The sequence below is a fragment of the Esox lucius genome, chromosome 10 (genome assembly GCF_011004845.1).
Source record: "Esox lucius isolate fEsoLuc1 chromosome 10, fEsoLuc1.pri, whole genome shotgun sequence".
Lineage (NCBI taxonomy): Eukaryota > Metazoa > Chordata > Actinopteri > Esociformes > Esocidae > Esox > Esox lucius.
This window is the reverse complement of record NC_047578.1, coordinates 23,076,827-23,091,803: the sequence shown is the minus strand read 5'-3', so window position 1 is coordinate 23,091,803 and position 14,977 is coordinate 23,076,827. Positions and strand designations below refer to the sequence as shown.

General features: G+C 44.0%; 1 protein-coding gene across 2 annotated transcripts; it reads right to left on the bottom strand.

Moving 5' to 3' along the window:
• Positions 1-804: 804 nt before the first annotated feature.
• Positions 805-14,243, bottom strand: LOC105008788 (PR domain zinc finger protein 1). 2 transcript variants are annotated; one of them, XM_020050359.3, is made up of 7 exons: positions 14,063-14,243; positions 13,031-13,308; positions 8,831-8,950; positions 7,314-7,557; positions 3,703-4,613; positions 3,467-3,595; positions 805-3,079 (listed from the first exon to the last, which is right to left on the bottom strand). In XM_020050359.3, exons 2-7 carry the CDS (start codon positions 13,196-13,198, stop codon positions 2,507-2,509), a joined length of 2,145 nt encoding a protein of 714 aa, XP_019905918.1. In that variant the 5' UTR covers positions 13,199-13,308; positions 14,063-14,243; the 3' UTR covers positions 805-2,506. The 2 variants fall into 2 exon arrangements, with proteins under 2 accessions (XP_019905918.1, XP_019905919.1); XM_020050360.3 differs by lacking the exons at positions 8,831-8,950; positions 13,031-13,308; positions 14,063-14,243 and adding an exon at positions 7,750-7,981.
• Positions 14,244-14,977: the final 734 nt, after the last annotated feature.

The window sequence follows — 14,977 nt, the reverse complement described above, 5'->3', positions numbered from 1 at the left end:
GGGAAACCCTGGGTCCATTTGACAGGTGCCACCTACCTAAACATTGTTGCTGACCAGGTACACCCCTTCATGGCAATGGTATTCCCTGATGGCAGTGGCCTCTTTCAGCTGGATAATGCGCCCTGCCACACTACACACATTGTTCGGGAATGGTTTGAGGAACATGATGAAGAGTTCAGGGTGTTGTCTAATCCCGAGCATCTGAGGGATGTTTAGGACCAACAAGTCCGATCCAAGGTGGCTACACCTCACAGGACCTATAGGATCTGCTGCTAATGTCTTGGTGCCAGACACCACAGGACACCTTCAGGTGTCTTGTAGAGTCCATGCCTCGGCGGGTTGGCAATGTTTGGTGGCACGCAGCTCATCAGTGTATATACACACATCTTTAATGACACTTGTGTGCAGTGAAGTCATAGGCTGAACAGCTCCAACTGAACTGGTGTCACCTAGCACATCTGTTCCTCAGCTAGTGTTGTCACTAATGCGAGAAAAGGAGGATATGATTCACAGGGCCTATGATTTGGCAGGACCCACTTAATCTTAATATCAATGTACTCTAAAATTGGCCCAGGATTCCTTATGACTTTGTTTCTCACTCAGTTCTGTTCTGATTATAGAAATCAGAACTCCCCCCGAGAAACCCTGTGAGGGTGATCTATGCAACTGTTGTCTGACCCTGTCTGTCCCCCTTAAATTAATACTACCAGTTAGAATGTTGTTGCCTATCAAATTGTACACATTAGATAATCATTCATTGAATTATAAATGATCAGTGAAAACAGTGTCAATAATATTCAGTTCTGAAATTGAAACATATTGCATTTATTGAGGAAAACCTAAAACACATTACATTGTCAGATATAATATGTTTAATGTGCTACATTTATTATAAAAGGATCATCAAAATAGTCTCTGACAAATAAAGTATTCACATATCATAATCTTGGTCAAAAAGTAAACTACACAGACCAAAATTATACTGTACAAAAACTACAAATGTATATAGAGAAATAACAGTATTTACGACTCATCAGTTACACAATGTTAGGACAGTGCTACCATTTTGGTTTTTCAGAAACAGAATCAGCAGAGCACATGGATCTAGTTCCGGCTTTTTCCAGTGCTAGCTAAAGAAAACATTTACAAAATGAAAACATCTATTAATTTCCATAGGTGAGCCTCTTGCACTCATATGAGGTATTTTGTCAACAGTTTGGTAAAATAACATGAGCCTAAAGGCATTCACCTGAGCATATACAGCAGTCTTAAGAACTAACAAGATGGACAAGTGCAGAACAGACAACATTTGGCTCTAGTACACATATGGTTAATTTTCTTAATTTTCTTAATCAAATCCACCAAATGTTGTCTTTGTAGGAGAAATCGCATAAAGCTTGAATCAAAGAGAAAGAGTAGTTAACAATACCATCTCATTATATATTTAAACAGGAAAACAATGCAGAGAATATAAAAACAACAGTTTAGTATGTTTTACAAATTCTAATAACTTGACGTAACGTTTTTCTTTTCATTGCTGGTTTCTGTGCAGAAGTACTGTATGTAGGCTACCTCCAAAACATAGCTATATGACTCACAGGAAGTCCTGAGAAACTATTTTATATTCTGAGTACTACTTTTGGTTTGCTTTCTTCTTCTTTTCTATTACATATATACACCAAATCATTTTCAGAAGTAATGCTACATAATTTAAACCCATTCATTCCAAAATCTTTGATTCTTGTTGTTTTTTTGGCAAATTCATATATATACACATACTTCTAAGATCCCTGACCTTTCATTTTTAGCAAAAATAAATTAGTACATATATAAAGAAAAAGTTCTGACTGAAGCTACTGACTGTCTGTGAAATGGGGTCATTCTAAAGAAATTGTCTCATTTCTTAGAAAGGTCCTTTCTTAGAACAAGTCATTAAAACACACACTTTCATACACAAACACTCTTGAAAATACAAAATACAGTACAGTAAGTAACTACTGTCTCTTATGGACGAGTTAGAGCAAGCAACAATTCCTGACAAATGTCCTGAAGAATTCCAAGGAACAGGCCACCTTGGAAGTGTCAATACTCGAAGAACATTACGCTAACAACGGAATTAATCACTTAAAACTGAACAAATAGAGCTGATACAAAAAATGGTCTACTCTCACACATCCGTGAGCTACTCCTTTGAACCTGAGCAAAAACATTTGTGAGTACTTCACAGCTAAATAGAGAAACACCCTTAGGGTGGAAGTGCAATCACTGAACACACTGGCCATGTCTTTGGAATGGTCTTTGTTTTGGTGCTTCTCGCTCATTGGCTTTTCACAGTCTCTCTTCCCCATGAGGAGACAGACGCTTCTTTTTTGGCAATGAATTCCCTCTGCAATTCCCTGCCTCTGCACCATCAAATGCACCTTGCAGGAGCCGACGCTCTAAATGTCTCAGCCACCCCCCCCCCCCCACCTCCCAGAGTTCTCTACAAGACTCCTCCCACTCTGCCCTACTGACCTTCAGCTTTCACCGTCGGCCGGTTGTGGAGGTGTACTACGCTAGCTCTCTCTTGGTAGGTGGATGACGGACTGTGAGATGACGTGGTGGGAGGGACTGGTGCGTTGATGGCTGCCGTGAGGGCCTTCAGCAGTAGTGTGGCTTCACTCTGGTCCTCCTTGCCCTCTTGCCCTTCCAAGCTCCGGGCCACCCAGCGCTCCACCGCATCTTCCACCTGAGACGACCCGGCGCTTTCGGGAAGCGAGTCGGCCTCCGGACTGGTGTCAAAGCGCTCGACCAGCTCGCGAATGTGGCCATGGGCGTGAGGGTTGGCATGGGCCGGCGCGGAGGCAGGACAGCAGCTGCGCTGGTGGATGCGCAGCGAGAAGCGGTGGAGGAAGGCGCTGGCGCAGAGCGGGCAGCGGTAGGGGCGATCGCGGGCGCTGTGCAGGCGTCGATGCAGCTTCAGGTGGATGTACTGGGTGAACTTGGTGCTGCACAGCTTGCACTGGTAGGGCTTCTCTCCCGAGTGGAGCCGCAGGTGGGTCTTGAGGTTGCTGGTGCTACTGAAGCGCTTGTGACACACCTACAGCACAAATAAGAAGGATGGGAGAGGTTAGGATGGATATTGTCACAGTGGAGTCATTAGAACAACTGGCAGAGATGGTTAATTTTTTCCTTCCTAGCTGTCAGTATTCTGACGGGTCCTGCGTGATAGCCTGGCATGGCCAGTTCTTTTCTGTTGAAGATCCCATCCCTCGGGCCTTACATCCATGTACGGCTGACGTCATGCTGACGCCCACATGTTTACAATATGGTGAGGAGTGTCCTTTGTACCAAGGGACTTTTTATAACACTGCACCAGGGCAGGGTGAAACTCGTAACGATACGCAATAATAACAAGGGTGTGTGCGTGGAACGGGGGGAGTGGAGCGGGTGTAAAAGTGAAGCACAAGTTCAACAAATGCCATACCGTGCACTCATGTGGTTTTTCTCCAGTGTGGACCAAGTGGTGCTTCTGCAGGTGAGCCAGCTGGGTGAAGCTCTTCTCACAGAGGTGACAACGGAACGGCCTCTCTCCGCTGTGTACTCTCAGATGCACCTGAAAGGCAAAGACCTAGGTTAGACAGAACTGTACACGAACATACAGGGACTAGTCTGCCTTCAAAGGGACCCTAATGGAACACCTGCACCTGCTATGATTCTCACCTTGAGGTTGGACAGCTGTCCGAAGGTCTTCAAGCAGACGTTGCACTCGTACTTGATCTTGCCGTTCTGTTTCTTCAGGGGATAGGGCAGGGATCTGTACCCTGGGGTAGCGGCTGGCGAAGGGCCACGCTTTGGTGTGGCCAGGCTGAGATTCATGGCTTCCTCACAGCCTGACAGGGACTGCAGGGGCGTGTCCTGATCCAGCTTTGGCAGCGGCGAGAGCTCTGGGGTTGCTGGGGCTCCGCTTGGAGGTGACATATTTGGGGTCCGCTCCTTTAGCCCTCCTTGAGTAGTTCCTGGGTAGGGCTGACACACTGGGAGATGACCAGGCTGGTAGGTCAAGGTGGGGTATGGAAGTCCATCGCTTCCTAGGTAGCTACCGTAATGCAGAGGGCTTCTGGACGGGAGGATGCCAGGGAAGGGAGGACAGTACCGGGGGAGAAGGTGGGAGTAGTGGGAGTTGCTGTATGGAGGAAGAAGCTGGTAGGGGGTTTGAAGAGGTCTGGAGGGGTGGTAGATGGGGTAGGAGGACACTAGGCCCTCTTTGTGTCCGTAAAGTCCGTGGAGGTGGAGGGGGAGGTGTCGTTGTGGGGAGGGGACATCAGCATGGCCTTCAGGGAAGCTGTAAGGCTGAGGCACAAGCTCAGCCTCTCGCGTTTGGGTCTGTGAAGAGGGGGTAGGTCCCCGGTGGTTAACAGTCACCTCCGCTTTCTCCATCCTCTGGCTAAAGTCCATGATTTGGTCATCTGGTGTGTCGGGTGGAGTGTCTCTCTCCAGCACCTCCACGTCGATTCTCTCCTCTCCGTCATCCTCCCTCTCCTCCTTCATGTCTTCCTTTTTTTCCGGAAGCCAGGTATGAGGTAGGTGCTGTTTGGCAAACTGGCTCTCTTGGACATTCCTGCTTACGTGTTCTAGGGGTGAAGAACAGACGGTCAAACAATTATAGGACCCAGGACAGTGAGTTTGGTATGAGTGTTTATGAAAAACATTGTAAAAACAATTGTCAAGCTATCCAGTCCACACCACCATGATACAGCTTTAGCATAGGCCTAATGACTACTCACTTTTCACTTGGCAAAAGGATGGTTTTGATTGTTAAATGACAAAGTTCACGGTCTTAATGAAACAAGAGGTGTCTGTAGTAACAGACCACACTCTCACTCACATCCTCCCCGGCACTCCCTCTTATCGTAAACGATGATGATGACGGTTTCAGTTTTATATGACATGACAAAAGACTACAGTTTCTGTCTATGATAGTAATGTTTTCATTTTTCAGATTGTGGGGGTGTTTGATGCAGGGGAGTATGTGGGTTCAGGACATGTCAAGAAGGAGTGATAGTAACACAGTGGTTTCATTTTTGGGATGTTTCTGTGGTAAGTCGACTAACAGCACACACATCTTTTCTCAGAACCGCAGGCTACCGCTATTCAATCTGTTTGAAGTCCTACGAATATTGTTGGAAACCTGGTAGAACTACACAACAGTTGCCAATGTGCGTGGAACACCATTGGCACAGTGCAAGTAAAATAAGTTGTTTACTGGCTTGTGGTGAAAGAAAACCGGTTCCTGATTTACGTGAATAGTTGTGTACCTTAACCGACACATTGCACATTCTTGGTTTTTACAGTGGTTTGACTTTCCCTTTCATCATTTCATTTGACCAGGTCTCTCTCGTAAAAGAGATTTTTCATCTCAGTGAGACTAAACCTGGTAAAATACAGGTTGTAAGGCAGTTGCTGTTGAAATTAAATTACTGTTGAAATTAAATTGCTGTTGAAAGTCAAACCACTGTAGTTAAGCATTTTGGTGAAAAGCAAGCCAGGAACTGTCCATTTTCATAATGCCTATTTGGATGCCATTTATCAAGCCCATACATTTGTTGTGTTGATACACTGAGCCAAAAGTGAAAGGAATTTTTCAAATTGCTGAATGACTGTGCAATGCAATTATAGCTGAAGAGGGTATGTCTCCTTCCATGCTTTCTGCTAATCAAACAATTAAAAGTCATGTAATAAATGGATAACTTGCCATACTTGAATTCAAAGCTGGCTATGACTCATGGACTTGTCTGGACCAGGCATTGTTGAGAAGACCTTTCAATGTGTTGTGTAAAAAGGGTGAGTGTATTTTTGTGTGGGCGACCTGTCTCCTACTTTAAGGCAGGTAAAGCTATGTATTGTGCTCTGTCATTACGTCTTGTGTTTCACTGACCCCACCATGAGTCAGTATCTATTCCATAACAATGTCACCCTTTACAGAAAATGAACAAGAAAGGAAACTTTTGTCATGTTCAGTTGTGCAGTATACCATCTGATAAGGTCTGACTCTAAGATCTAAGAAGAACACTAATGTCTCTTGTTCGCTTTGAAGATAATAGTCATGAAAGTATGTAATTGAACCAAATGCCTTATGTTTGTGTCACCTTATCAAGCAGATACACATAGATTTAAATCGTTTTATCTGATCTACAGTAGGTGGGTCGTTTTATGACCACACTGTCTTTTGTGTCCAAAAAATTTGTGTCGCTGAAATTCTGAACCAACACTTTCAGAAGCCTGATATTTTACAATAGCTACCCTCTTTATAATAGAAAACATAATGAATACAGTGATTTGGAATTTTAATGAGAAATCAGGTTTGTTAAAGGGGCAGCAAGCCACTTTACTTTTAGTATTGTGACTGTCCCTCATTGCATCACTGTTAAAGTCTAATTATTTTGTGTTTGGTGCTGAATTTAAATGTGTCCCTCATTGCATCACTGTTAAAGTCTAATTTAAATGTGTCCCTCATTTTAAGTTAACCCTGTTACATGAATGTGACTCAATGTCATGCTTTTACATCGTTGAACTATTCATTAAAAGAATAATTGGACTTTTTCTTTACCTAGTTTCATTTTTTTTATTATTTCAGGTCGAGCATAACGTAAACATTAGAGAGATAGACAGGCTATAAATAATATAACGTATTGTAAACACTAGATAGATAGACTGGCTATAAATAATATAACGTATTGTAATCACTAGATAGATAGACTGGCTATGAATAATATAGCAATTAAAATAGTTTGTCAGCATTGAACTGCCACTCCTTTTTGCACACAAGCCACTATTCCTTCTTTAGGGGATTTACTGTTTAAAATTATGTTGTTAACTATAACTTTACTGTGTGGTTATCATGAACGTATTATTGTCATTGTTTTTATCAAACATGAGATGGGAAAACATGCATATGCTTTAAGACATAATGTTAAAAGATGTAAGGACAAAAGGGAAAAATATAGAAGAGAAGAGCAAAGAATAGGAGGTAAGAAGGATCAGGGGAGAGAGGAGCTTGTGGGTCCTTTAAGCCCTAAAACTGGAATAGGCCAATCATGGGCCAATTTCTGTACTGCACTGTTTGGTTGCGAAAACATTAACTTACAATTAAAATGTATGTGTACACTGCAAACTGACTACAACTGTGACCAAAAACATAGAATTTGGCAATTACAAAATTTCCTACCTCGATCAAACTTAAACGACCAAGGAGTGTGAGGAGAGCTGTAATGAGTTGAGTTCAGGACAGCAAAAAGATGAAAAGGAAGGCAAAGTGATCAAACGATACTCACTTTGTTTTAGCTCGTTCCCCAGCTGGCCACACAACCTCTGGGCGAACTCGTGACTGTACCACACCAGCATCTCCTGCTTTGGTTCCACTGGCCGGATTGTGTAGAAGTAGACGTCGCGACCGTTCTGACACGCGACCAGGTTCTGTTCCGACAAGGTGCGCGCAGGGTTGACATAGCGCATCCAGTTGCTGCGCTGTACGTCGTAGCCGTCAATGAAGTGGTGTAGCTGCCCACCGTTATAGATCTGTGTGAACAAACAAGGAAGAGTGATTAAAGAGGAATAACAAAAAACATGCATAGTGGAAAGTCAGAGTTAGTACCAATCTCTGTAACGAACGATATTGTGGTATTCACTCTTGACAGATATTTTCTAGCGGCCGAGCAGATAGCAATTGACACTAACTGTCACTGTATATAGATAGAAAGCATAATTTACCTCGGCCATGTACAGTATGGTTTGGTATATCCTCTAAGAATAAGCTGGTTATTGTTCCACTTGTTGTGTCCTGTGTTTGTGTGTGTGTGTCCTGCGCACAACACGCGGGTGCGTTCCCGAAATACTGTCACTTGTGTGGAGTGAAATCAGCGCTGTCACTGCTTTTATCAGCTGCTTTACAACACCGCCAGGGGGCGGGGCCACGTTGTGAACACAGACGCACTCCCTATCTGTGTTTGGGGGTTTCTCTCAACATGCCCGAGCCTGAACTGCAGCTTGCCACCAGGCCGTGCAACACTGCCTCATGCCAGTAAAATTCCATCACTAACTGAGTTCTCAGTCTCCTCAGAACTTGAAAGGTGTGCTGTAATTGTTTTGCTGGAAATGTAAGACGAAACGCAAAAGAAGCTATGTGGCTGTCACAAACACTAATTGTGAGTGGCACGTGCTCACGGACACACATGCGCACACATCACCCACACCCACACCCACAGAAAGTGCCTTGAGACACATTCTAAAGGCGAGTCAGACTTTCACTATTGCGGTACTAGGACAAGGTGGTTCTGGCTTACAGGAAATACCGGAAGGAAGAACCGTAAACGACTCAGAGAAAAATTTTGAATTACACAAGTCCGTGCTTGGACAGAGAGAGAGGAGTGTGTGAGAGTAAGGATGTGTGGGAGAGAGGGCTACACTAAACAATGACTTCCTATATGTGATTATTGTATGGGTGAGTTGCCTGCAAGTAAAGACTTCATAACTTCCTAAAAAAATATATGTTCAAAACCCCTGATTACCTCTGGGCTTTTGCAATGTGTTTTAGTTTTTTCTTTTATATGGGAAGTCACTGGCCTGATGTGAAACTGTTTTACAACTTTTGCTTCTATTTCTAAGAATAATGGTTTAAAAATTGAGGTCAAATCTCTTTTCCCATCTCTGTGAATAAACAGATTGACAACTCCCCCCCCAGCCCTAACAAGCCACACAGTATCGTTTCATGTTCCAGTTTTTAATTTTTTGTGGGTTTTTTGGCCATGTGACAATCAAACCTTAAACATAAAAATATATTTTGCCAACTCACCCTCCAGAAGTATTTCCTGTTAGTTTGTTTGGGGACATTGTCTTTGGTGTAGATGTCACCTTGCAGTGGACCAAAGCGAGTCCCCTGGGGAATGTACTCTTTGCTAAACACGCCTGTCACCTTAAAAACAAAGACAGTACAATGTTAGTGCTACCGGAATCAAGAAGTCTGACACTCTGGTCTCAAGACTGCACAAGCAGATCTGAAACCTACGCTGTAAAGCAATACATATCGTTAAAAAGTGCTAGTGCATCTACAGACAGGTGACAAATTAAAGAAAAAACCAACATAAAGTGTCACAGTAAGGTTTTTAGCCCTCACGAGCCGCCAGAAAAGATTCAATGCACTTCAGCATTGATTCTACAAGTCTCTTGAACTCTACTGGAGGGATGGAGCACCATTCTTCGAAAAGATATTCCCTCATTTGGTGTTAATTTTGGTGGTGGAGAGAGCTTTCTAACATGTTGATCGTTTCCCCTTGACTCAAAACGGAGGTCAGATGGGCTTGCTCAGCACTGGTATACATAGCACAGAGCATGACAGGACGTTACCTGCTTTAATTGTATCATGCATTACACCTGTATGAAAACATTTGTCAGTTTGTAAGTTTTCTGCAGTCTAAGGATTTTCTATCATTTCTTTCCAATTTTTTTGACCCAGACAAAGCCTCTAGTATGCTTTTCTGAGAACCTTAATGACCCACTTTCTTCCTCATGCCTAATGAGTTAAACCAATGAAGGTTACACTTTCTCTGGCCTGCTCCACTGACCTGCTGACTGGCCTCAAATACACCAAGGACTTAGGCCTTGTGCAAAAATGTCCACCGTTACGTTGCTGCACTGTACATTTTCCGTGATAACTGACTCACCACACGTATTGCTACCTTATAAACACATAACTGATAACTTCACCGCAGTATTTTCTTTAGTGGTCAATCAACTTCCGTTTCTGATGCTATGCGGCAAAGCAACAGGCAAAACCCTGCTAGATCAGCAACTTAGTAGGACTGAATGGGTTTCTGCCGCAACACGTTTGGCATTGCATCAGTCACCTGAGGCCAACTGCTGTCCTCACTACTGAGGGGGAGTAGGACAGTGACGATTGCCATCGCTGGTGTGTAGTTCCTGGAATGTTTAATCTGGTATTTTACGTCGAATCCCGGAGTTAGAGTTTACCAGACAGACGTTACACAATAATGCCTATATTTGTACGTAAAGTAAAAACACCTTGACAGTTAACCCGAGATCTGGGCTAGGGAAGGAGGGAAATAACTAATGTATAATTGTCCTAATCTGAGCCCTGTGGGATAACTGTAGTAGCCACTGTTCAACTGAGATTCTCCCGGAAGTGCTGACATTTTAAAGCAAGCATTCCCCAAATCAAGATTTGGGACAGCCTCGCTTTGAAGGAAGCATCTGGGGGACGCACCCATAGCGTGGGGTTCTTAGAGGGCTTTGTCTTCTGCCCCCCTCTCTTATGAAGCCGGAGATTCATGACAGCCCGTTGCACTAAAATGTATGTACGACTTGAATATGGATTTGCTTCCCTATGCTCCAAAGTCCAAATGTAATCACAAGAAGCACACTAGTAATGCTCTTCTTCATAAATTTACGAAAGTTCTTAAAAAAAAAAAAAAATAATGACAAAAGAACCGATGATGAGACGCTGTGAAGAGGAAAGCGGGGCGAATTGAGTGTGGGAGGGGATAGAGAAGATCTGTTGCGGTGTGGCCTGAGTTGAGATGAGAGTGAGTGTGACAGAGACATTGTGCAGCCCCAGCGTTGCGTGACTAACGAAGGAGCTGCAAACGGGCCGCTGCTTAATGAACGCTCAGTCAGGTTCATCGGAACACCGAGAAAGAGGGAGGCGGGGTATGGGAGCCGTATCGCTCGCTTCATGAGTAGATGCGAGCCACCACGCTGCCCCCCCCCCTCCCCCCCAACTGTCCCTACTCAGAATATGTCCTCTCACACCCAGTAGAGGCGTCCTCTGAGGATGCTTATCCCGCGCCCCCCCCCCAAACGAAAGTTAATCGCCGGGGCTTAACCTACTTCCCTGAGCCCCCCTCCTTCTCTTGGCACACCCAACGCCCCATCTGCCACGTGCCCCCTCGGCACGCTTCTGTGTTACGAAAACAGTTGGGTGGGGTGGGGGGGGGTGACCCCTCTTCCCCTCTGACCAGCCAAGTCCTTCCATTTGTTCTCTTACGTATGGCCTCTGAGCTGTTGACTGGGTCGCGTATTTACGTGTGACTGTTGTTGTTACTTACGTTGACATTAATCCATATGGGTCTTTACAGAAGTCTAGAACTTATGCAAAGCAGTTCAACTTACCCCTTGGAGGTAGTCATGGCGTTGAAAGGTCTAAAAACACTGTTGTATGAATAGGTATTTCAGTCTCTGTTCCTATTGCTCAATGACATCTTGACGAAGTCCTGAGAGAATCCCAGCCGTACTTTTCCAAAACATGCACTGGCCATGACTAAACATTGTCGGGTAAAAAACAATGCCAGGCAAAGCACTAACAAGTGTGTGAAATCCCCGCTCTTTCCTCGAGTTAGGTTATAATTCTGCCGACTCACACCCTGCTGATTCACACACCCTCTGGTGCGGTGAACTTTACTGGAAAACACAGACACACGCACACAGGTAAGATGACAACAAAAAAGCCTCATCACAGGTTAGATGGGTTTCCCAAGTGAATGCCAACACATTTGTGGAGAAATGTAAGACTCCATAATCAGGAACGGAAACTACACTGAATGACAAAGCAACCATACCAATAAACACAGGATGCATCTATGACTGTTGAAAACATTGTACCATACTAAGCATGTGTGTTGGATTTTAGTGAGAGGCTCGGGAAAGAAATGGTTAAGCCTGCGAGTGCAGGTATCTTGCATTCCTTGCAGGGACAGTTGGGTTCATAATCACTTAGCAGAGCCCTGAGAACCGCTTGGTGTGAAAGTGTCACATAATAGGTCCCAGCAAATGAAGTCTTGCATTGGGTATGCAACAAGCTGCATTTGGTTTGGCTGATGTTTGCGAGGGTGGAAGATGCCTATTTAAGCCACACCAAGCTTTATGAGTGCAACCACAATTTTCACACCTCTCGCAGGCCTTGGCGGAAAAAGCGGCATGAGAGGCTGACATTTCACAGCTAAAGCTGGAACTCCGTCGCTCAGTTTAAAAGAGGAAGGAAGAGTATGCTCAGTCAACCACAGAAAAAGTGAAAAAGAATGACCAAGTGTGGAAGAGAAAATGCGAAAAAAAAAGTAAAGGTGGCTCATGGGCCACAATTCTGAAGTTCCCCTTTCACAAGAGAAAGGACTGTAGAGCACCTCTAGTATGATGTCCATTTAAGGACATGGGCAGCATTAAACCTCACACCGCATGGCCTGGCAGGCACCTTTGTGGTGGTGAGTCACAGGTTTAAAAGGCAGAGCAAGCAGCTGATTACCTGACACGTAGCCTAGGGATATTTTGTACAAGCATGACTCACCTGAATGGGGAGAAGGAAATCGGGGAGGGAGAAAGGAGGAGAGAAGCGCGGGAACTGTTGATGCGATTATACGTCTCAGGATGAAACACCTGATCCCTGACCTCTTGTTATGTGACCTCTTATTCCCGGCTGTGGTTGGCCAGAACCCCACTGTTAAGAAACTAAGGTGATGGTGATGAAATGTGGAGGAGACATGTAATAACAGGGGATTTGTTTCAAGATTGCAGCTACATGTTTCTGAACACCTTCTGTAGCGTGTGTGTGTGTGTTTATGTGGGTATGTGTGCTGGCCCAGAGATGTGACTGAAACAATGACCTAAATGTATGGCAACAGTAAATAGGCTGAGGTGTTTAATCAGAAACCACACAAGGGGGATTATTTACTGATTAGACAAGAATTAAGAATAAGTTGGAACAACTCTTGCTTGTGCCTAACTTGCCCCTTGACTTCAACTTGTCTTTGGCTCTAACTGTCACAAGATGAAATCAGACACATATTTGATTCAGACTGACAAGACCGTGCAAAAAATTCATTATATTCTGCAAAGTATGTGAGTGTACAGGCAATCCAGCATAAATATGTTTTCCATAGCATTTCAATAGACAAACATAACATATTGCATTCACATCCCCATTCAGACTCAAGCTCTTTCACAGAAATTAGGATTCATGTGATTCGTAATACAATGAAGTTCCTACCTCATTCTCTGTGTTGTAGTTAAAGGTAAGGTTGCGGGGTATGGAAGTCATGGACTTTGGCACACTAAAGCTGGGGTCTGATGCCTGGTCCGGGACAATGTAGGTGCAGTTGAGGGCAAAGTCGTCTTCTCGCCACTCAGTCATATCTGGTGCTGTCTCAAGCTTCATCTTGAGAACGTCTTGTGTCTTCCACTCTGGACTTGCTTTGGTATGGAGTTGCTTTGGCGATACTTAGGTTTGCTTTTTGCTCTTCAGGTACGTTTGCTAAAGCTGGAGGTCTGGAGCATATAAAAGGGGGAGAATAGGTGTTATGATACTTTAAATGTGCCTAATTTTGGTGGTTTGTTTGACTTCTCCCTTTGCTTTAATTCAAATTATCTTCTCTATCTTTTCACTTCAAATTAGCAATTGATAATTAAGCTCCATGCTCTGTGTTGTGAATTGACAGATAGCCACTTAATCTTACTACAGGATGATGTCTCAACAACACTTGTGGGTGTAAATATTATCAATGGAGCAATACTAGGTTGCAACTAGCATTGCTTGAACCTATGCTGTGTCAGCTTGGTGCTTTGAAAGACCACCACAGACCACTGCAAAATACAATTACTAACCACTTTAGCCATGAAATCATCAAGCTATATGATCTTGTTTCCTCAAAACTGTCAATGAAAATCAAAATTCTAATTTGAAGACAGACATATTTAAAACACTGAAGTACCATTATTCATAAGTATCTCAGAGATCAAAACCATCAAATCCAGCTCACAGTCCATCAGGTAAATGATAATAACAAGTGAACTGCATTCGAAACCTGTTGTTGGCCCCAACCAATTACACCCAGCCCATCTCAATCAAAGCAAAAAGGCCAAGCCCGTTCAATACGGTTACTTCACAGTCTCACTTTCCATTGACTCAAAAACAAAAGTTCACCATGAATGTACAAGACATACTCCATCAGCAACTTCTATCTACAAACAACTGAGTAAATCAGATGTTCTACTGGTACACACCAGGAAGCAGTTGACTTACTTTCAGACAGTCTTGTTGGTGTGGGATCATCATCTCTTTGGTTATGTGGTCCCTTGCCTTCCTACTTTTCCAGTGCCGCTCTCTCTCTCTCTCTCTCTCTCCCTCTCTCAGATGTTTTTCAGGAACTCCTTATTGTAAGATCCTTTCAGCATCCGCGTTAAGCCCACCTCGCCTCGGCCACCAAACTCCCGAGCCTACGTTGGGCCGGGCTTTTTACCCGGTCTCCTTGACCAATCAGACGCTCCGTTTGGCCATGTGACTTAGAGGATTAGTTGGACATGTGCCAGTTGACACACAACTGGTGGCTTTAGGCGACGGCGTGAATGTACATTCGGCCCGCAAGTGACAACGCACGCGCACGCTCAGACACACAAAGGAAGACCCCACGGGCCACATTAGATATTTGAATGAATGAATGAATAAAGGAATAGCAGATGGCTGGCTTGCGGCCACCAATAAACACACTGGTAGACTTTTGCTTGGTTTGGCCCTTATTAACGAGCAATCTGGACCTCGGCCCCACTCCTTGACCTAGATCTTGGGCAACATCTTTCCCATCTCAACCTCCCACACAACCTGACACTTCATTTGAAAAAAACAGAATCCCTTTAATGAACTGAGTCCCCTGTAGTTCATTTGCTAGGAAAATATTGGAACGAAAATGTGTTCACTCTCTTCTGTAAGTTGCTCTGAATGAGAGCATCTGGTAAATAACTGAGATGTAGAAGGTGTTAAGGGCCCTAAATAGTCATGGTTAAACATACACATACAATACGCACACTTCCTAAATATTTCATATGTATTGGTTCCGTAATGAAGCACTGAGTTGCAAATCTCTCCAAGTTCACCCATGTGCCCATACAAATGCATGACCTGTCCTGTCAGAATGTGGAGCAGGTCAGTGTACAGCACAGA